At 44.1% G+C, this 22,961-nt stretch overlaps 1 protein-coding gene across 7 annotated transcripts; it reads left to right on the forward strand.

Annotated features, from left to right (window-relative positions):
* The first annotated feature begins 10 nt into the window (after positions 1 to 10).
* On the forward strand, positions 11 to 22,961 carry LOC149340802 (cytochrome P450 3A14-like). 7 transcript variants are annotated; one of them, XM_089549682.1, is made up of 15 exons: positions 11 to 1,846; positions 6,693 to 6,789; positions 6,946 to 7,016; positions 7,365 to 7,415; positions 7,496 to 7,592; positions 8,278 to 8,394; positions 10,706 to 10,794; positions 12,986 to 13,131; positions 15,149 to 15,267; positions 15,454 to 15,595; positions 17,653 to 17,813; positions 18,653 to 18,744; positions 19,768 to 19,911; positions 21,174 to 21,336; positions 22,764 to 22,961. In XM_089549682.1, exons 3-15 carry the CDS (start codon positions 7,000 to 7,002, stop codon positions 22,854 to 22,856), a joined length of 1,431 nt encoding a protein of 476 aa, XP_089405808.1. In that variant the 5' UTR covers positions 11 to 1,846; positions 6,693 to 6,789; positions 6,946 to 6,999; the 3' UTR covers positions 22,857 to 22,961. The 7 variants fall into 7 exon arrangements, with proteins under 7 accessions (XP_089405808.1, XP_089405807.1, XP_089405803.1 ...); XM_089549681.1 differs by having other exon boundaries at positions 6,964 to 7,016; XM_089549675.1 differs by lacking the exon at positions 11 to 1,846 and adding an exon at positions 1,872 to 3,309.

Genomic DNA, 22,961 nt, shown 5'->3' on the forward strand with positions numbered 1-22,961 from the left:
CACGTGATAGGCAAGATGGTGGACAGTGCGGGAAGTTCAGTTAGAGCGCTTTTAAGAACCGCTTGTGACCTAAATTAATCCGGAGCTGTTCACTACGACGTCCCTCATAGCCAACGTGTCGCTGTGGGACGTTAAATCCCAAAAGTTACAGTCTACAAGAATCCGATTCAGATCTTTATTCGTGATTTGGAGTATCAGCTACAAGAGTTAATCATTTAACGGCACGTAGTGGGCACGCTTTTAAAAGCGTAAAAAGGCCATATTAGCAAAAGAGACTGGCCCCAATATAATATGTGAGCTTTAGTCACATGAACATCACTGAACTGCGGAAACGGTTTGAAGGCACCAAAAGATCAGTGCTTGAGAATGCAATATTTGGTGGCTTTCAGAACAGTGCCGTAATTCTCCCAGACATCAAAAGTGTCTGGAGTTTTTTTTTAACCTAGACCTCGCAAATTATACAACATTAATGCGATTTCATTTAATGTTTGGAAACTGCGTAGAGTTTTTGAAAACAGTGCGCGATTTGGGGTACGACACAACTGCAGGCCACACAAACTGATAAAGTTGATACCAAGGCTACCAGGACAAAAAAAAAAAAAGAAAAAAAGTGGCTGTGCTAAAGTCAGCTAAGCCAGGATATAGAGAGTGAAAGCCGTGTTTAGCATGGTTAGACACGGTATAGCTTTGGTTCATCTTTATTGTTTCAAGACATCAGCGAGAGCAAATCACGAAATGCATCACGTGCTACAAGTGCAAGAGCAAGCGTCCAGAGCGGCGGTCGGCGCAGCGGCCGACGTGACTGCCAAGTGCAAGGTCTCATCACGTGGCACATCACATGCCACAACTGGCGAGGAGGAGCAGCCGAGCAGCAGCCAGCGCAGCGGTGTACGTGACTGCCAAGTGCGCATCTGTGGCAACGAAGGTGAAAATGGAGAAGAAGGCACCCGCCAAGCGCGATTTTGCTGATGCGGCGCACCTCCCGTTAGAGGTCAAATCTAAGATCCAGATGACCTTCAGGTTCAGCATGGGAGGAGTAGAGATTTTCACTCTAAAAAGTTACGAGCAATCAGTGGGATTGAAACGGAGGAAATGCGATAGCATGCTTTCTTCACTCGTCAGTCTTTTCCGTTTCTCATTCTGCTCGAATTCTGGTCCTACTGGAACTCCGACTATGCAACTATACTCAAAATGTGCCGGATTCATAGATCGCGGCGAGTCCTCATACCACTACAGGCACTGTGGCGCAGTGGTTAAGTAATGCACCACTGCACTGGTAGTGCACGAGAACTAATATGATAGCGTTAGCTGTTAATGTGCCATAAAATCTAAAACAACCAACACAACACCCCGGAACACATTCGTTTAAAAACAAATCATTAATATTCGCCATCCTCCGGTATTAAAAAGTCGACACAAACTTTCATATTTAATGCTTAATGCTGCATCGAACTGTGGCCTGCGCAAATCATCAATAAAGCCATAACAAGCTTCATTGCACAACAGCGACCAGCCGTACTCTCCCCTCTGCCATCAACCGCTTCACTCCGTTCGCTTCTAGCGAACGGGCAGACAAACACGCATCCGCGAACGCGGCTTATCTGATAAAGAGGCGCCCGGCGACAGACAAACGCTCGAGGGCCCCTAGTGCCACGACAGATTAGATACGTCGACAACGCTAAACCAGTGCTGCAGGTGGCTTATCAATGACCACAGAGGGCCGTCCTGGAGCGGGTGAGAGCCAGTGGCGAAATTGACGTTGCGGAAGCACTTCTTGTGCAAGCATCCAGTGGAGCGTGCTTTTGGCGCGATCTGTGCGGCGAGTTTCCGAAAGGAAGCAGAACAGGTATTAAATACGGCACAAATATCTCGAGAATCCCTGGCTTTACGGAAATTAGCGTGCAACGTCGGCTTCACAGCTCTTGGAGCATTAACCAAGGCAGATGTAGAAGTGGTAGCGTAGCTTGCATAGAAGCCCATATATTCACAACATAGTGGTGCGGAACCAGAACCCTTGTCCAAGTCAGTGGGCAACCAATGAAGTCATATTTAAAACAAAAATTTGACATCATTGCATATATCTGATTTGGTGGAAAAAAGAAACGTACGAATGTTTCGAAGTTAAGCGGGACGCAAGAAGGCAAAGACGAAGAAAAGAGGCAGGGCGCATGCTCCACAAAATAATCTTTAGATAGCACTAGCTGTGGCTTCTTCCTTCGTGCTAGCCTCGAGTGTTACGCTTAATTCTAAAGTGTTAACGTACTCACAAGCAGGGCTATTTGTTTGAATGTCCGAGTGGTACATTTACCTGTATACAATACTGGCACCCTGCTCAGTAGCGGTGTTCGGGCAATGGAGTTTTCGTGTAATGGACTGTGATGGGATTGCAATTATATTAGTTTGACCGGTGGCTGAAAAGAAAAGCGGTCGCATAAGGTGAAAAGTTGAGGGTAAATAAGTGAATTTAAGGAAAATAACGAATTTATAGATAGCCCCGTTAAGTATGACGGATTGCTGAAAGAAATACGAAGGAAAAAAAAATCTGAGCATGGTGCCAACCGCCACCAACCCTTTTCAAAGCGGACGCTCCTGTCTTCAATCATCCATCCGTGTTGAACGACCGGCGAAATTGGAGTTGGATATACTACGAGACTTTCCAAAACTTTTACACATAATTTTCAAGAGGATAATCTCTGCGTTTGATGAAGCTAATCAATCAAAATATGCAGGGTCGACTGTATTTTATAGAATCATATTCTTGAACTTTCGTTACTATCAGCAGTCACAAAGAGCGATATCACTTAATCTTGCGCGCTGGGTCGTCCAGAACTCTTAGGTGTGTTGAGTATTTATAGAAGATTATGCAAGGGACCACAAACTTGTGAGCCCGAGTGTTCTTACCGTATATTGCGCATTGTACATACCGTGTACAATCGCCGTCACAGCTTATTTTTGCAAGGCTGGGTCAGCTCTCTCCCCTTGCTTTGTCCGTTATATCTCTGTGCTCAAGCAGCAGCGTTTGTGGAGAGATTTCTGGCTATCTGAGCCGTATCTGGTGTCCGCTCCTTGGTAGTTTCCCGCTTCTCTGAAACACCTTTGACATCAGTGCCATTTATCTGAGTCACTCCACCTGAAGAGACATATCGGGTTTAGTGAAACAGTGGGGCGGTGAGAAGAGTTAGCACATTTAGCGTGACAGAATACACACGCTGTTTCACTTTTGAAGACGAAGGGCCACGCAATGATACCTCTGCTAAGTTTTGCAGACTTCATCATCGTCACTGTGACGGTTTGCGTCCTGCTTTACATGTGAGTAGCCTGAACTGCTTTCTCTGCCGCGGTCAGCGATCTTTCCTGCTCCTTACGTGACGATGCTGGGACTCAACGAGTTTCTCGTCGCTGGCATGAAAACTGAATGTTTACTCTGACAGTTAACTCACTTTGACGTGTGTAACTAGACGCTATTAAACCTGTGCGGTTGCAGTCTTTATAACATCATGTTATTATGATCCTTTTCATATTATTCACTTTCTCAGAGGGTTACATGAATGGTAAAAATATTTGTAACGGAGACATTTCACTGCGTTTTTTCAGGAAAATTCGGTAAGGATTCCTTCCTTTTCACAGGCCTCCTTATGCCAAAGCGTACCGCCGCACTGACAGAGGTGGCCACATTAAACACCAATTTCTATTATAAATTATGTCCTAAATTTCTATGATAAATGGGTATTGGTTCAGGTCCTAATTACGCTCGTTTTCATTAACTCAGTCAGAGCAGCTGCGAGATTGTTGTGTCCGATGCAGAACGAAGTCACTGCAGATACTGTCATATTTATTGAGAAAGTCTTACGGACGTAAAAATTTTAACTGCCGTTAGGTGAGCAGTCCCTGTTACAAGTTTGTTGTAATACGAAGTTTGATGATGTACGAAGTTTGGTGTAATACAGTGTAGCGTAGCTCAGATTGCCCCCTGGCTTTTCAAAGAACCTAATGGACAAGAAGGAAAGTTCTCGCCGTTGATTGTGTCTGTCTCTACCATGCTCGAATGGATTTACTAGGTTTGATTTGCGTACAAGTAAAAAAAACATGTTTACTGCATTCGAATTAGACGTCCGTGAACCGTGCGATGTCAGTGCACGTTAGAGAACTCCAGGTGGTATAAGTTATCCGGAGCCCTCCACTATAAGACATCACTCGTAGCCTGAGTCGCTTCGGATTGTTATATGTCATAAAAAAAACAATAACGCTTTCCTTATCCAAACTTTACACATGAGAGCAAGAACTCGCCATCACTGCAACAACCTTTCAGCATTTACTTCAGCAGTATTTTTTGCGCCCTGAAAGCCACCGTTCACGCGTGCCTCTTGGACAATTGTTTAAACATATTCATTCTTGCTTTCATACGTTGCACAATGGTTCGTACAGTACTTTACAAGGGAAAGTGGAGTGGTTTCACCACAGAAAGTGGTTTGTTTCTGCAAACTAGCGTACTAGATTATAATGTCCACACCCCAAACTTCGCTTTAAATAAATTTTTCAGCGATCCCCTGCCTTGAAATCACTCCTGTACGTTCCCTACCACGTTATAAGAAGTTTTCACCATGAGCTTTTTTTTGCAAAGTTATGACATAACGAAAGAAGAGCTGCATGAAGTGGCACAATTACTGCAAAATATTTCTGCCATCCTCGCGATGAAAGCACATGTTACGTGCTGGGATTAGAGCTTTACTTGTCGGGAATCGCTACAAGAAACGCAGCAGTTGTTTGCGTATTTGGGCGCTTTCAGTCCTCAAGAAAAATGTCTGGGATGTGAACAACCTTAACACTTTTGAGGAGTGGATCCCGCATGTTCGGAAGAGCACTTAAATACACGAGGTCACTGATGCCAAGTGAGTCTTTCTTCCCTGACAGCCCTTCAGTTTAATGATTAGACGCGTTTCGAAGAAAAGAAGTATATTTTTGCTGGTGTTTCTTTTGAGGACTAGAGTGAACGAGGTCTCCAACTTTTTCTTCTCAGAGAGTACATTAGCTTTAACTGTCCGCAAAAGTAAATAAATAAAACATGGCATCGCAAGTTTAGTACCGAAGAAGGCCTACCATCCGCTGTGCACATTCATCGCTTGCACGCTCGCCTGAGCCGCGGAGTCTCTGCTGCTGGCTGTTGCATGGTGTTTACAATGGATAAGCACCTCAGCTCAGTGGAGATTGCGTCTGACGCAAGCGAGAGTAAAATAGTGCGTCCCATTCGTAAACAACTCGAGTGCGTGCGACCGGTGTTGCACTCAAGGCATAACTTCGTTGTCACTCGAAATACCAGCTTGCCAGCCAAAATGTGGACAACGCGTAATTTTGTGCTTATTCTTTTAACCGCGGGGGAATATAAGAACTTGAAGACGCGAGTATCTGTAAATATTTCGGCGCATATTCAGAGTGCTTTCAGTTGGAGGCACATCATAACACCTAAATGTTTGCCTGTTTCGAAAATACTAGATTTATAAAAAAAATTTAGTATATAAGCAGAGAAGAACCTCATTGTTTACAACCAGTAATAATTATGTGTAAAATAGGCAATCACTGCAAAATTAGACCTTAGCATTTTTGACCAGTTGTTACCGCTCGAGAGGGCCGCGCTCAGCAAGGTTGATGAGAATTAAACTTGCCCTGCCTGATAGGACGGAGTCCTGTACCCATTCAAACTAACTAGACCCTGGTTCTGCGCATATTAATTCACAGAATGGAGCTGGAACTTAAAACAAGGCTGAATAAATCTTCACTACTGGCGTCTGTATTATGTAATCCAGGTCAGGCATGCACGCCGCAGTTCAGTAGCTGGTTGGTGCAACAACTTTTGTGAGTTTAACTTTTCCTTCCTTAATTTGACCCGAACCTTTTTAGGCGGCATTAGCCGTACTTCCTTACCTAATTCGCGACACACTGCAGCAGAGAGGGGAGACCGCATTCCTTCCATAATGCGCTGCAGGTCAAGTCACTGCTAGTATTCTTCTTCCTATAGTTTAGGAAAGTGTATGGCAGAATGTAGTAATTGCATACGGAAGGAAGTCCGCTGGACGCGATGTTGTTTGGGCAGTCACATGTCGTGGAGGGTGGCTCCGTATTATGTAATGACGCTTCGTCATTTCATGCGATGGAAATATATTTCGAGTATTGTCCCTTCTTTACGTCCTAGATGTCTCGTCATTTTAGTTTCACCTTCACTTTCTATATTTGAGATCATTAAGTGAAGCGCACATTTAGAACGATCAGTTTGTTAACAAAACAAACTGAGCGGGAAATTCACTTGTCTCCATCACGCGAATATTCCACGGCCTTCTTTGTGAACCAAAATAGAGTGGTTATCCTGGAAAAAAATTATCATAAGGTAATCCTTTGCCAATACCTCGATTAGCGTTGTGACACGATGCCTAGAATCACCGCAAGGTTTTTTTATTTTGTTTATTACCTATCCTATAATCCTCCAAAGTTCTGCAAACAATTTTATGAGAGCCTGTTTGAAAAATGGAATACTGTATGATGAATATTATTTTGCTGCCGATGCCCACTAAAGCATAAAAATGTATACTTGAAACTTGAGAAGGGCAACACTGTGAACTCATCGTCAACGTATCATCATCATTATACATGCATAAGCAATCCTGGAGAATAGAAGCATGAAGTTTTTTCGATGTTCGTAGGTATGCCGCGAGGCAACGAAACTACTGGAAGAAGCAGAATGTGCCTCACGAGAAGTTTTCTTTGATATTGGGCCCTGCGAAGAGGCTATTATCAAAGGTAACTTTTTCTTCCCGCAGATTTGTGCATATTTTAATTACCGACGTAATTCTGGTGTAATTAATTGCTCTTGGACGTTAGACAGCTTATAGTTGCGAATATATTAAAGTGCATAAATAATCACGAACTCTCTGCTCACTACAATGAACGAGAAAGCATTCTTTTTTTTTTCAGCCTCTATGCCTCAGCGACCAGGAGAGATATCAGAAAATGGGACGATTATTCGGGTAATGTTCTTGTAACGTATATTTATCAATGACCATTAAACTGTGCTTTGCCTATTATTTGCTCGTATTTGACTTTGAAGTTTTCTGTTCTAAAAGGCTCTTGTGTGCAGTGTACAAAAATAAATATACTGCCCCAATTTACACTACGAACGCGGCGTCAGGTTATAAACTCAGGTCCTTTTCGGTAGTTACAAAATAAAAATGTACATCTATTTCTTATGCGGGTTACGCCAATGCGAATATTGCGTTTTTGGCCCTAACTTTTCTGCTCGGCGCACACACCAGCCAAGTACGACGCGAATCAATACCATGAGCCTTTCGAAAATGTATGCTCCATTTGTGCCCCAGCATTGCCACAACGCATGGTACCATGCTGCGATGTTTGCTTATGCATGCCAGGTATGGACTTCCACAGGCGGAATACCTGTTCTGAAGGAGCAACTATGCATTGTACACATTTGTTTCCTACTTTTTCCCAGAATCTACGAACGAGGGAAACCCGCCCTGGTAGTAGCCGAGCCTGAACTGATAAAGCAGGTTCTGGTGAAGGATTTTCAACTTTTGCCCAATAGAATGGTATGTGAAGCTCAGTGATTTGTTCTCTCTGGATGTGCCTCAGATATTATCACAACTTGCGCGCTATCGCGTGATATATCACGGTGCATGGCTAAATTATCTGGAAGATGTTCACCTAATAGACTATATTCGTATTTTTTTAGAGGTATAGAACAAATAGTTTTTTCACATCTGCGTTTTGTATGAATGACTCGAAGAGAGACATTATAGGGAGTGCCTTCTTAATCAATCGAGAAATTGAGTTTTCGCCGTGTCAGAAAACGCAAAAGGAGTTAAAACATGAAGAACAAGCAATCTGGCCTTCATTTCTTGAAAGAATTGAAGAAATTTAATTGCTGAAAATAGTCGAAATTTGACTTCATCACAGAAAATGGCAGCGCAAAGGAAATGAGGACGACATCGAAAATCACAGACCACTCGACAAGCGCTGATTGTACATGCTTCTTCGATGCCGTCCTAGTTCCTTGGTGCTGCCATTTCTCATGGTGAATTACAGTCTAGTATACATGAAGATATTAACCGAATTTCGTCTTGCTGTTCTACTGGATTCCACTGCAGAGTTTCTAAAGTTCTGCATTCGCCTTAACTCTGCTTATCACATTAATTGACACAAGTTATAAACCTTTGCCTTTTTTTGTAAATTTTCAGTCTCGACTGTTTTGTTATCGTTCGCTTGTCATTTCAGCATCGGCGCAGCTCGCACCCTATCGTCGACAACATGATGGTGTTGGCAAATGTGGAGCGCTGGCGGTCAATTCGTCCGGCAGCCAGCCCGGCTTTCTCAACCGGGAAGTTGCGTAAGGTATGAGGTAGTGTGAACTTGAGCGACTATCTACCGACCCATTCCAAAAGAAGTGAAACACTCTTTTCACTCCCGTTTTTGAGGTGATGAGTGGCCTCCATGATCTCGGTTGGTGAAGAGAGCTTTTCGTCTTCAGACTGGAACTGAGTGTGGCGAGGTTCACCTAAATTGCTTCTGAATTTAAAACCAGGTGGCAGCACTATCCACCATGGCATGTGGCAGTTCCATGAATGCTTGGGCGCGAGAGGTTGCTCGGGAAAAGCAACATAGGTTTTACAACCACACCGCTGACAGCTCCTGCATATCGCAGGGAACGGCGCATCGCTTGACCATTTCATCACTGCGCAAGGAGTAGTACCGGTACTCCAAATGATCCAAGAATGTAAAGTACAGAATGATTAATTAGGCATGTATAGGTATTAACCAATTATAGCTATCCGAACAAATTCCATCTGTGAACAAAGAGTCCGAACACCCGAAACGAAGTGCCAGAGAACCTTATTGGCATTTCAACGCGAAACGCGAAACGGAGCTTTTAACACGATAGCGTTAAAGGCCCCGTTCTCCAGAAAATCGGGCGTCGGCGTTGTGAGTGAAAAATCACGGGTATGGCTCTGGCAGGCGGCCCCCAGAGGGCAACCTAGGAGGCAGGTGGGCTACCAATAGGTCACGTGACCTTGCGGCGTCATCACAACCTGCCCCGCAAATGGGGAGCAAACTGTACACCGGGGCAGGTTGCAGTTGAATCAATGATTGGTCGCTCGAGAAGAGTAACTTGGCCCGCGCAAGGCCCACCGCTGGGAGCACCTGTCATCCGCTGAACCACTGACTCGGGAGGGGTGTGAGGACTACAAGGAATCTACGAATCTAAACTAGAAAATGACTTTGTGCGTATATGGGAATAAACCCATCACGCTGTCGCGTCATACCATTAAGTCTGAGCTTAAGTGTCACCTCTATCTTTATATTTTGTTTTCCGCAGCTCCGTCAGCGCTAATTTAATGGGCTTCCCTTAAGCAGGCGAGAGGCTGTGGCTTCTAGAGCGCAGTTTTCTGTTTTCTTTGCTTAACTAGTCCACGTCTTTTGCGCTGTAGCTATGGCCGATGTCCTGATTTAGCCCATTGCGTTCTTACTGCCTTTTTCCTTGGTTACCCCACTTCGAGTCCTTAATACGTATAAGACCAGCCATCACCACTTTCCTGGAGAACAGCCGTTTTGTGTTGTCCGATGTAGCCTTGAGAAATAGGAGCAGCGGATATTATTGAATGAAAATAGTTGTAGGATGAGCCTTACGGGCTTAGCGCATTAATCAACGATAGCTGCTACAACCCAGGTTTCGCCATTTAGCCACAAATGTTTGTCACGGAATGGAATACGAAAGCTCTTGTGATCTCTACAGTAATGATGATGATGACTGTGAGTATTAATGGCGCAATTGCATCTGGGGCCAAAGAGCGCCATGGCACAAGGTGTTTTCGTATTCTCAAGGTGGGGGGTCAAAGAACAATTTCTCAAGCTATTCACTAGAAAGAAGCTGAGCAATAGGCCAGGGGAAAGCTTTCACCCACTGTACCGCCGATTGGTGCCCGGCAGCACTGGGGATCGAACACCGCACCTCCCACATGCGTGGCAGATGCTCGAACCACTAGGCCCCCATTGCGGCTGATCTCTAAAGTGGATGGAAATCAGATCGTGCGTTGTGACTAAATACGACTTATTTTCGAAGGTCAAATCTCTACAGGTGCTGTGGCTCGTCTTGTGGACCGAGCCCACCAGGCAGCAAGGTGTAACGTACACGTGTAAAATACTGCTCTGTTGTCCCTTAAAGCCCTCTGTTACAATTTTCTTTACATCTAGTCGCCGGTATCCCTATGGATGCGAGACTTTGGAATGCCTTTGGGAGACGGCAAAGAGACGGGCATGTAGTATGTGTCTTGTGGTTTATTCTCCTTTTCATCTTTCTTACTTCTCCAGTTGTAAAGTGCTCGTACAGTACAGAGAACGGTGCGAGTTGGTTTGCACTGATCATCGTAGCTTGCTCCACGAGGCAAAAAGACAAGGTCCGTAATGAAACACTTCACTATCGTCCCAGAAAAGCTCTCCGGCATTTAATCAGAACTTGCTCTCTCGAACGTCTTCGTTTCTCCGACTAACCCCAATTCTATCTTCTACCTTCAGCAGTTGCTTGTCCCAAGCTGAATTAGGGTGCACAGGCAGGGAGCTAAGAGAAGTTTGCGAGCGATGAAATGCTTAGACGGCTTGAGAAAGAAATCATTTTCCTAGGTTTGATCCCTTCGCAAATGCATTTCAGATGAACGCATTGATTCAGGACTGTGCAAGGATAACATGCGAGCATCTCAAGGCAGCCGCCGAAAGAAATGATGACATCGATGTCAAGCGGTAAGTGCAGCCTCGGACATCACATCGAAAGGTAACCTTGCTCTGTCTTGCAACACCTCCTTTTTTTTTAGTTACTTTGAAGGTGAACTTAGCGAAATAGGAAAAAGTAAATTATAGATACAGCAAGATAGACGCGAAGCGAGCCGAAATAAAAGATTTCTCACTTCGTTGAGTACGGCATTCACACTCGAAAGAGATTATTTTGAGCATTTTATAGTTTAGCGTGTTGCTTTAAAAGCTAGTTCTCCACTTTTATTGTAACGTTATTTACTTACATTTTTCTTATCCGGGGTGAAGAATGAGCGATTGATTAAATGACGTTCTTTTTAAGCGATAACTCTCGTCCGTTCGCCTTATTGATGTGCTCCTTAGGGCTTGGTCTGGCAACACATAGAGCGGTGTCAGAGTTCCACCACTAAATTTAGCGGGAGCGGCGGTGTCATCTAGCGACAGCTTAAAGGGACACTGATTAGAAACTGAAGTTGGCTTGTATCGTCAGAATACCAGCTCCTGATTACAAAAACGCCACTCATACTGACAACAAAGCTTTTGTAATGTAGAAAAGAGCAAGAACCAAAATACAGGTATTGCCGCCACAGGCCAAACTCGCAAGTACAAGCGTGATGACGTCATAGGACAAAACAGTGTTGCTAGAACCAATGGTTCTAGTAACACTGGTACACGAGAATCCACAAATCACTGAGGCGCAGCCAATGCACAAACCTCCTTGACGTCGCGAGATGGCGCCACGTACCCGGCAGCTACGCGCGCGCCTGCAGCATCGGGACCAATCAGCGCCTGCTCACCGGCGGTAGGCGGGCTCCCGGAATTCCGCGAACGGTAACAAGGTACACGGTATGCTAAAGATGTCTATTTGCGAGAACTTCGTTGAAGACTTCGAGAACGGGATCCATCGTAACGCTGGCAAAACGACGGGGCAAACGTAAACCAATCGACGGTAGCGACGGCCGCAATAGCCGATAGATGCCTTCAACGTGCGGCCGGCGGTAGCTGTCTTTTCGGCTGCTGCTAGGCCGCTCTGCTGGCCGCCAGAAATCACAGAGTCTGCGTTACGTCATGTGCACGTCATGTTTGACGTCACTTAGTCCTGCGTCGTCATATGAGAGTCCCAAGTTTGAATCAGAGCGGCGGAAAAACCTTTTCAACTTCGAATCCAAATTTCTTAGAAATAAATGCATCTTTCACTGCCGGCCAAGTGGCAACAAAGCCATGAAATTCCGAACTGTCAGATTTTGGTATAAAAAAAAAATATTAATAGAGCTCGCCTCACTGTCCCTTTAAGGAGCTCGTCAGGTCCCCAAGTTGATGTGCGCTGTAACCATGGCTGTAACGCTTGGAACGGTGCCGCTGGTGGGGCAACACGTACAGCTGCGCCAGAGTTTCGCAGCTAAATTTAGCGAACTATGTGGCGCCCTCGGAGCCCTCGTGGGTTCTTCGCGAACTATCAGCGCGCGCCAAATTCAAACGACGAAACGTGAAACATCTCGACTAATCAATTTCGATTCATGTGTGCAGCATGTGTGATCGCGTTAGGTCGTGCTTTGTAAGCCTGGCTATATCACTGTACTGCTCAGAAGCCACGTTAAGGATTTATTAGGTGTCTGCTAATTTTTTTAAATACCCTTTGCGCACTTTTCTGGAGGCAACCTGTGCCTAGGTAAAGTTGACCGTTACTCCTAGTACATGCTCAGCAACTCGGATATATATCTGTTAGCTGCCTTTTCAAGGCCGATAATATTCGTAACCTAACCGTCTGTGATTTTTAGACTGAATTATTTTCTCTCCGTGCTCTAAGAACCAAGATGTTGCTTTCGCAAAAAGCATGTGCCACTTATTTCCGTCACTTTTGAACACAGAAGTGAGTAACATGTGTTGCTAAGCGCATGCCACTGACTGCTGCAGAGACTCAGAGGATGAAAAAGGGGGTTAGGCTACCTCTGCTCTATAAAAAGTCGACTGCAATTTCGTATAGATAGATCATCAATGGGCACCAGCTTACGTGCCTATTTTTATTCTCACACTGGCCTTTTATTCAGTGTTCAGGGCTTCCTCGATGCATCTATTTTTGATGACCTCAGGAATGGTGGTCCTAGAATTGCGAACGTATTGACGTCTACGACCCAAAACATTTTAAATTGTTCGCTCAGTTTAGTCACTCCTAACATTGCAGGTTCTACGGCCACTACTCGCTGGACGTGATAGCGAGATGCGCGTTTGGGACCAAAGTGGACTCCCATACGGATGCCACCAACGAGTTTGTGGCGCAAGCCAACAAGGCGTTCTCGGCAAGAATATCATGGAAGGTGCTTATCGCAGGTACAGTCCTCTGCTCAAGTGCATTATATTGCAGCTAAACTAAGTATTAATGTTGGCAAGACGCACAAGAAGCCCGCTCTTGCCGACGGGTTGGAGTAATAAAATGAATGATAAAAGCAGGTGAAATGATTAAAGTAATCTCTCCGACACCCCTGCTTACGAAGAAGGCGTAAACATGATTACTCTCTATGACATAAATTTCCGGACTCACGTTTTCTCGATCTAAATGTTAAGAGAACACTGATCTGTTCTTTTGAAGATACGGCTATGACATTAGAAGGAACTTGTAGCATTTCCCACAAAAAATTACTCGACTTATCGTTGCACAGAAATTTGCCCTAAGAATAAAAAATATCGTGTAAAGACTGTTAGAATAATAATTTCATTTGAAGCATTGAGTCCATCATGCGAAAAGGCTCGCATGTAAGGCTCGCAGAAGTTGAACGTCGTTCGTACTTTATTTTAATTGTCATTTGCTCCACAGCACAAATAGATGGCAATTTTGTAGAACACACCTGCCGTTAATTTCAGATGTACGCAGATTATACCTCGAACATAACTTCCGTATGTTCATTATAGCATAAATAAGACTTCTGAAATCCGATATCGAAATACTAACTACAGCTTAGCGGCGTCAACTGTTCTAGCAGCCATATTATGTAGATCATTCAGAGTTGTTTCGGTTATAGTGCTAGACGGGGGATAAAATAAAGCTAAAGTCAGGAATTGCAGGTTGCATTTTTTTTTTCTGAAATATAGAGTTCTCGACATGTTTTGAACGCTCATTTTAACTTTACCATATACTTCAAACGTAACCAATTTAAGCTTAATTAGCGTTCTCTAATAGCCAATCACTCTATTCATCTTTTATTTGGTAATATATAGACCAACACCATGCTTTAAAACATGGGGGACACTCGCAGACGACGGAGCCGACTGGCCCTGAAAAGTATGGTTAGCACCTATTTGAATACATGGAAGCAAAAGTTTTCAAATCAGTTTTTTTATTACTTCACAGTACACCTATGATATCTCCCTTCGCGAAGGACAACGAATATCATACTGGAACAGATTATGGGAGTATTAAGCGTCCTTTCGAAGTCATTGTACTGTTAATACATTGCGTTACATGCACATGGGGGTGATTCCCTGCTTGGGGCGAGAGTGCGGCTCATGAAACACGTGTAAGCAAAGCAAAATATTTTTCTCGTTTCATAGAGTACCCATGCAGGCGGCTGTTGGCTATCAGCTGACGGGTGCTTTGAAGAAGTGTGTGACAAAGTATGCCAAGTCATTTTGAAGCTCTTTTTAAAACGCCATGATAAATGTGCGTTGGGAAGTTGGACATACCGAAAAGGCGCTCTATCCGCTGGGTGTCTTCCCGAATGGCACAAGCATATTGTTTAGGCCTACGTGCTGCCGCATGCGCCACATTTGCTCTCTGACGCAGTCGTTAGAGGTTAGCACGACGCACAGATGTTTATGCTTTCGAAATTAAAACTGCACTCGGTCACGAAAATGAGGGCACCACCAGAGCGACAGTGGGACTTTTGCGTTCACTGAACCTGCAGTTCAGCCTGCCTTCGATGGCTTCGCCTGTGTAAAACAGCTTCGAAGGAGAATAAGTGAATTCGGAGTACTTTAAGGAATGAGTGGAGGCCCCAGCTTGCCGTTTTCGGCGGTTTCTTGCATCGGCCTTATTTATCTTCACACTAGTACGTCGTTACAACTACTACTATCATTTTTGCTTTGAACTAGCTCTGCGTAGCACGTGCTCATTATTCACAACTGCTAAGAAAACGCACACTTCAGTTGGTAGGAAAGCTTAGACAGCCAACAATGTTCATGCCCAAACGCAGCGTGCAACTGGACGCAGCAGGTGCAGAATTCGCCGTGTGGTTCCCTTTGCTACTCGCAGTAGAGCGGTGCTTTGAGGAACTTCAGCATTTTTATGATTTTTATAAGCTACCTGAACCTACCAGCGTGAATGTTCTTAGTGTGTCGGTCTATTTTTCAGTACTTTTTCCTTGGCTGGCGAAAGTTTTTCGGCTCAGGCTTGGGAGTGGGAGCGATCCATTTGAATACTTCAGCAATGTTTCCAAGCGTATCATCAGCCAGAGACGCCAGAATGGTCAGGTATGACAATCTGTTCTTTTCGTATTCGCTCAGTGTATCGGTGCGAAATGTTTTTTGAAGTATTGTTGTCATTTGTATTTAAAAGTCAACTGGAATGAGACTTTTCCTTGTGTAAAAGCAGCCAGTTCATGAACACCTACTGTACATACGAGGTACTACGCCCCAAAATTTTGCTCTTTTTTTCAGCGCCAGGAAGATTTCCTCCAGCTCATGATGGATGCCCAAGACGGCAACCTCTCTGCAAATTCTGACACTTCGTCCGAGCTGGAAAGCAAGTTGTTCGATGTCGACTCGGAGGCAAAGCTGGAAACAACGGCTTCCACAAAACGTATATATCAAGTTGCTTTCAGCGAATTCCTGCAATTTCCTTACATTGCACCAAAGAACAATGCCTCTCAGGGTAACAATGGCGTCGCTTGTTATAACCAAAAACTCAAGATGGCTGACTTTACATGATGCCATTTTCTGTGAGAAAATTAGTCGCCCAGGCTCTGGGGTATAGTGTCTTGAGATACGGTATGTGTTGTTTTTTTAACTGCTCTTTCACATGGAAATGTCGTGTTAATAGGATTTTGAAAAACATTGCTACAAGCGTTCTCTACTTGCCGCAGGAAAATCTGCCCAACAGTGTCTTTACCGCATCCGGTTTGTCTTCTTTTGACAATCTTTTTAAACAAATTGTAGTACTGAAATATTTTTGGAATAGCGCATACAGACACATAAATACGAAACCGGTACCGTTGAGACATATTCCTCGCTATCATAAACCGAGAGTGCGCACTCACTACGGCAAAGCAACTAGAAAATATTACGTGCCAGCTATCTTTAACGAATTACCGGATGATTTATTTTCTTTAACCACCCGCAAAAAACTGCGTGTTGCTGTTCAAGCGTTAGAGAATCTTTAACATGTACTAAAATCTTATCAGTGCTTTTTCATTCTTTCCGTGCCAAAATTTTTGTGTTCTTCATGTTTACGTCTTTTAATTTTCTTTTGACCTCTGATGGAGCTCTGATGTAGCGCGAAGATTGCCGCGGCTGCCGGTTGTCGCCGCACAAGCCCACTTGTGGCTTCGGCGCTTCCGTTTCTTTGTATGTTCAGATTATGCTGAATAAAGATTATTATTATTATTATTATTACAAGGGCCTGTGGGCCCATATGGGTACTCACCAAACCTACCCTGCCTGAGCTAACCTAACATAACCCAACCAGCACAACTCAAGGGAATTAAAGCTGACCTAACCTATATATGTGGCTATGCAGTCCTACTAGTCTTGTATCATAAAACCTCATGGGCCAGTGGGCGTACGCTTTTCTAAATGTACCGCTGTAGTCCAAGAGGGCACAGGAGTGTGCACTGTCTTCGGGTTCGATACAGATGTCGCTTTAGTGGGGGAGCGTATTTTGTTAGAGAAATCGTGTAGGTGTGGCTGTGAGCCCATTTCGGACCGCTGCGCTGTTTGAGGGCACAGAAAGTCTGTAAGCAGTCAAGAATAATTCGAAACATGATGAAGCTGTTTACAAACTTTCCTGTGCTTAAAGTCTTCTTGCGCCTTCTCCCGTCACACCAAAGAGTGGCACTGAAAGATCGAATCTATTCCAATGCGTTCGTTTAAAGGGTTATACGCGCATGTGCCAATTAGCGTGACACTCTGAGAAAAGAGCGCGGAATTATAGAGCGCTGGATATTTAGTTTACACGTATCTGTGGAGGTGACGGCAGATTATAAGAGGCTTTACACGACATGCGCCATGTAAATCCTGGGCTTCTACTGTTTTTATGCTTTATGTTCTTGAAAGCCGCAGTAGCGATCTGTTTCTCAGATAAGAATGTGGTGGATTTAAGTGTGTGTCTGGATGTATGAACTGGTGAACTGAGACTGAAGGCAGCCCTGACATACATTTTTCGGCGAAGAGGGAGGGATGTGTTTTGATGCGTAGCTGTGTGAGCGTTTTCTATGCATTTTCCGCACTTCTGCTGAAGTTGAACATTACGTCGTACTTAGGCTTACTGAATAAACACGCGGCGTGAAATTGGAGGATAAGGGTATGGACATTTTTTTGCACTGAGCGCGTCCGTTGCCTACAAGCAGCCATCGAGAGAACTACCCGAACTATCGTGAATGTACCATTGCGTTCATGCAAAATATCTGATAAACATTTCTTGCCTTTTATCTTTCTATGGAGAGGAAAATAGCAATGACTTAACCGCAAGTGGAACAAAGTACAGTCCGATATTCAGTTTCTTGTAACATCCCCTGCCACTCTTTGACAGCGGTTATTTTCTAGTTGTGCTGCTTGTGCCCGTCAAGCCTTGAACAATCATGTGCCGATGTTTCCCTTGGTATGATGGTTAACTTTTCGCTACTGACTTCTCTCCACAAGGTCTGACGGAACTAGAGGCGCTGGCTCAGTGCGTCCTGTTTTTCCTCGCGGGCCAGGAGACTACCTCGTCAACTCTGGCCTTCGCCGCCTACCTTCTCGCCCTTCACCCCGAAGCGCAGGAGAAGCTCAGGAAGGAAGTGGACGACTGCATGGCGAAACATGCAAGTACCCTCTTCTGTCCGCGCGAATGAGTGGTGTCGAATGTGCGAGCTCTTTCTGACACTCCTGAAGCTGGTGCAAGGCAATCTAGTTAGCCAGTCCGCTTACGATTCTGGGGAATGGTCAATTTTTTTTCCTGGTCGTCTTCGAAAGAAAGAGCACACCCAGAGAACGGCTCGCACGGGCGCAAATGTGCCACTGAGTGTGCGCACTGTTCTTTTTTTTTTTTTTGATATTGCACTTTCGTCTTATTCCACCAGCGCTACACTAGCGGCAAGCACAATTAGGAGCGTTTCTCATGCGTATACTGTGCTTAGAATGCCTTTGCCTTAGCTCCAGACACGTTCTTCTTGAGACAACGACCCCGGAAGCATGACAGCCATGTACCGTGGAAGCTCAGCTTTGGTTAGACTGTTTTGTGCTTTGCGTCTTCCCTGAGGGCGCAAGAATCATGGCCACACATTATGATATTAAAACTCCCGAATAAGATACCTCAATAGTGCCAAATGGGAGTGCGCCATATCCATGTTGGGGACGTTCCTCCTGTAAGACTCCGCTATTCAGTTACTGCCAGATGGTCGCACAAACCTTAACTGCATCGTTCTTGCAGCATGAAATAATATTCAGTGGTAAAAAAAAATTGGATACTAGTTTCAGTGACAGAAGGACGGCCACATCACATCATCTAACGTTTTCTTATAAGTTAAAACAATGACAATTTGGAAGCTCGTTGCCACTGCAGGTACCGGCGTGTTCTTTACTTCAGCGTTTAAAAGGAACAGTTGTTGATATTACAGGTTAAAATCTAATACGACCGTATTATTGCGTTTTTCTGTCTCAGGGTAAAGAGCCAGACTTGGACGTCATATCTAGGATGAAGTACATGCATTGCGTGGTATCAGAAACGCTCCGCTTGTATCCTCCCGCAACGAGGTGAGTAGCGATATTTGTCTTTTTTATAAAGTACGAAGGATTCGACAACATCTTCTCTGTTATTTAAGTTCTGCTTTCACTGCTTAGTTCTACATTTAAAAAAAAATCCTTGCCAAATATATAAATTTTACTTTATTTATTTATTTCCCGCAAATTACGTGGAATGGACCTTGACAAACCTGAATGGGGCAGAATTAACCAACAGCCTTTGGTTACACAAATCAGTAATGGCAAAACAGGAATAGGCTAGTCGGGACCGAAACTGAACAGCAATACAAATTATTTGTGTAACAAAACAGGCACGAATGTTTCACTACACACACAGGCAAAAAACAAAAGAAAGTTCACTGATATAGATAGAAGGTGTTGAACATCATAAGTAACGAAACAGTGACACAGAAAAAGAAGCCAGGGAAGCATTTTTAGAAAATAAACATTTCAATTCACGCAACATTAACAAAAATTATTATGAGGAAATGATTTCTCTAAAGTGTTTCAATGATGAACGTGATACGTTAACATTTTGTGTGTGCAGTTCAGTGGGCAAGCCCAAAAAATCTGGTGAAATGCACACACTTCTTTACAAACCTCGGAATGTAGTGAGTCCCTTGCCTGCCGTTCGCAGCGGTGCCTTGCGTTTAACATCTCGCTTGCAGACCTAGAGGGCTGTGGCCTCTCGAACGCACTTAAGAACCCTCTTATGTCGTCGTTTGAAATGCCTAGACTTAAATTACATACTCGCATCCACATTTCTTCACCCGCTTATCACTTTCTCTAAATCGACCCACCTTTTAAAGTCGCGTGTCGATGGTTAGAGATCTTCAAAGGAAATATTTCTTCACCCGCTTATCCTACCGCCTTTCTCTAAATCCGCCCACCTTTTAAAGTCATGTGTCGATGGTTCCAAGTACCTTGGCGAAAACCTTACCGCCACCGGACTTTTTCTCTCACGCAAATTATTTTCAGGGCTTTGACAAGAGTGTTGTCGTTAACTAATGATGATTTCTTTTCAATTTTCACCAGGTTAGAGCGGTCCGGCTGTGATGATTATGTTCTTGGCGACACCAGCATCAAGGTTCCGAAAGAATGCTCCATTTTTATCCCGGTATATGCGATGCATCGCGATCCCGAGCTGTTTCCAGACCCCGACAGTTTCAAGCCGGAGAGGTAGACAAGAATCAGTTCACGCGCCAAAAATATTGTCACCCATGAGCCATCGTTCATTGTTATCGTGCAATTTTTTCATGAAAAAGCCGAACAGCAGCAACTTGATTCATTATGGAGCCCTCTACAACGCACTTAATTAAACGGACAATGACTTTGAGACAAATTAAGAAAAACTGAGCACGCGACAACTGACATCCTCGCTAACTCCTTATTGCGGATCAAAGAGAGTCTGAAATCTGCAAACTAATGAGAGAGGCAGCAGCTTGCAATTCTCGCGGTACTGTGAATAAGGTTCACGCCTTCTCATTTTAATTAACTGCTTATAATTTATATCCTTCAACGTAAATGAACAACCTCCCTTTTGGTAATAAAAAAATGGTTATGCTGTCCATATTGCAAGAGTTACCGGACAAATGTGTGGTGTATGGAGTGCGCACAAATAAAATAATAATTCCAACGTCCAAAATGGTATGCCACAATCTTATTTTAGTAGGAGTGAGGTAAAAGATTTTGACAGTGACTGAAGGCCACAAGAATATTAAGTAGTGAATATCTTAAACCTGCAATGGCTAATTTTAGCTAATTTCATACGTAGAGAGTTTAGACTCACAATTTGTGCCATCGTTAAGTAAAAAAAAAGTCTAAGTGCCTTAAATTGGGGTTAACACCATATAATTCTTTATGACGACATTTTTCACCACACTATGAAACACTATGAACTTGTGCATTCTACAAGTTCAAGTTTACGGGAGTTGCTTATATGCAAACGAGTGGCTGCAATTGAGTGAAAACGCGTGCCGTGAAATTAGCCAGGCGGTAAGCTTCCTGTCATTTGCCATATGGTGCGGAACGAAGGTTGCACTGAATTAAAAATGGATGGGAGGGGGGGGGGGGGGGGCAGACATAGGAGCGCTGGGAGCGTCAGTGCTGCCCCTCTTGGCTGCAGTTGGAATTAATGCGTGGCGCAGTTGATAGTGGTGGTACGTGTCTTGCGCGGTGGCAGAAGTGATAGCATGGCCGCTCTGATAACCGAGCGTTCATTGCGAACGATGTTGCACCAATGGCATCTTCCCCGCCAGTGTGTCAACACCGCAAATCTTGGCCCGGTCGCTCTTGGCTGGTGGCTGCACAATTCTGACACTCCCGTTCTCAAGCTTTTTCTGCAGCCTCATCTGCATAATTCTTTCTGGAAAATGGCTCGCTCTTACTTAGTTACCGATTCACTGGAGCACGATTTTGCTGTTTCCGTTCTCACTTCTCAGATTCAGCGATGAGAACGTAGAGACTATACGGCCGTACACCTACTTTCCATTTGGGGCTGGACCAAGGAACTGCATCGGAATGCGTCTGGCTCTGCAGTCTGTCAAGCTGTGTCTACTTCACTCACTGCACAATGTTCAGTTTGTGCGTACAGAGAAAACGCAGGTAACAACAGAATCCCTCTTGTCAAAAAGGTTATGCTGTCCTGTGAACTTGTATTTTTAACGCAAAGTAAAAGTTTCCAAGGGTATATCCCTCGGGTCAATGGTGCCGAAATAAATTCCTTCTCACTGCGACGGCAACAAGCTCACCTATAACTTTTTCATAAACTTGACCATCGCGATTATTTACACGATGACTTCTTTCAATCACCCTGTGTCATATATTCTCGCCGAGGCCACCCTCACAAAGGCAAACTCCTAGCATGACGTTCAGCTCTTTATGAGCAATCATTCATACCCCGAACCCTAGCTGGATGGAACAGCCTACCATCATAAATTGCTACAGAAGTTTACGCCAATAAGTTTCATCATTGCGTGCTTATATCTCAAGGTGACGTCGCTGTGCATCGTTTATACGCACTTTTGGGGGAAGGGGGGGGGGGGGGGGGGGCTTTTTAAATCTAGGCGCACTGTAAATATTTCTTTCCCGTCTTTTTTTTCTCTCTCTTCTTGTTTTTTCTGTGTATCATGAATTTTTGGCGGTTGAATTCACGGGATTGTTTCAAATTTTGTCTTTATTTTTCAATTTTCTTCTTTTAGCTTTGAATTGCGGTCTTATTCCAAATATTGGAGGTTTGCGTATCTAGTGTGAGTGATTGAATTCTTGGTGCATTTAGAAGTCTCACAAATTGTAATTGCATTGTTTTGCGTCACCCCCCCCCCCTCCGCTCCCCCTAAATATTACCTTCTTCTAGAGGGACTTAAGACGTAACTGAATAAATTAATAGATTTTAATAAACGCCATCACTTTTACAAAGGCGATAAGCGGCCTTTGACTTAAATTCACTTAAGCAATGAACTGATGTGAATTCGTCAACTGTACTTGGGCGTACTTCGTTCGAATCTCTCTACGTCCTTCCGCCTTTTAACTGTTGCACGTGAGACTGGGAGTATTTTAAATTGCGCAACTCTTAGTCACAGAGAATATTCATGCTGCATGACAGTACTCTGGTATATTCAGTGCGCAGGACTCCCAGTAGCGTGCGTGCACGCATCATGCGTTCTATCAGGACCTGATGAGACATTGAAGAAGCCAATGAAAAGGGGATCGCCAATTATACAATGCTTTCAAGAACTACTTACCCCAGCACGTATGCCTCGCCAAAGTGGACTTACGAGCGTGTCTCACATACACACACAAAAAAACGACAGCCTCCAGCAAAATCATGCACTTCGTTGTGCAGGCACATTGTGGTTTGGATTTTGTTACAGTATGAGGATTTACTTTACCTAGAATTTAGTGAATCCCGCGGTAATGAATTACTGTAAACAAAATGAAGAAATAGTTGCGGAAAACCTTGAAAATGAGCTTTCATATGTTTGAAGTTCAACGAGGCATGAACTTACACTTCTTTCTTGCCTTTCACGCAGGTACCTTTGAAAATTAAGAAAGGAATCGGCGTTCTGACCGCGGAAGACATCACCGTTGGAGTACGCGAAAGGGCGGACCAAAAGACCCAATAAGCGGTTTTGCCGAAATGCAGAAGAAGCAGCTCTGAGGAGCATGTGTATACTCAGTCAAAAACTAAATAAATATTTTGCAGGGATAAAAGCTTTCTGGAAAAGTAA

Source organism: Amblyomma mixtum, chromosome 6 (genome assembly GCF_055824585.1).
Source record: "Amblyomma mixtum isolate Tamu chromosome 6, ASM5582458v1, whole genome shotgun sequence".
In the NCBI taxonomy this organism is placed as follows: domain Eukaryota; kingdom Metazoa; phylum Arthropoda; class Arachnida; order Ixodida; family Ixodidae; genus Amblyomma; species Amblyomma mixtum.

What these genes read in the sequence shown, in the direction of transcription:
- LOC149340802 (XM_089549675.1), top strand. Translation starts at nt 3,242, where the DNA reads ATGATACCTCTGCTAAGTTTTGCAGACTTCATCATCGTCACTGTGACG. An exon ending in GATGACATCGATGTCAAGCG is followed by an intron (nt 10,795 to 12,985) that starts GTAAGTGCAGCC and finishes CTAACATTGCAG; the next exon opens with GTTCTACGGCCACTACTCGC. An exon ending in ACGACTGCATGGCGAAACAT is followed by an intron (nt 17,814 to 18,652) that starts GCAAGTACCCTC and finishes TTTCTGTCTCAG; the next exon opens with GGTAAAGAGCCAGACTTGGA.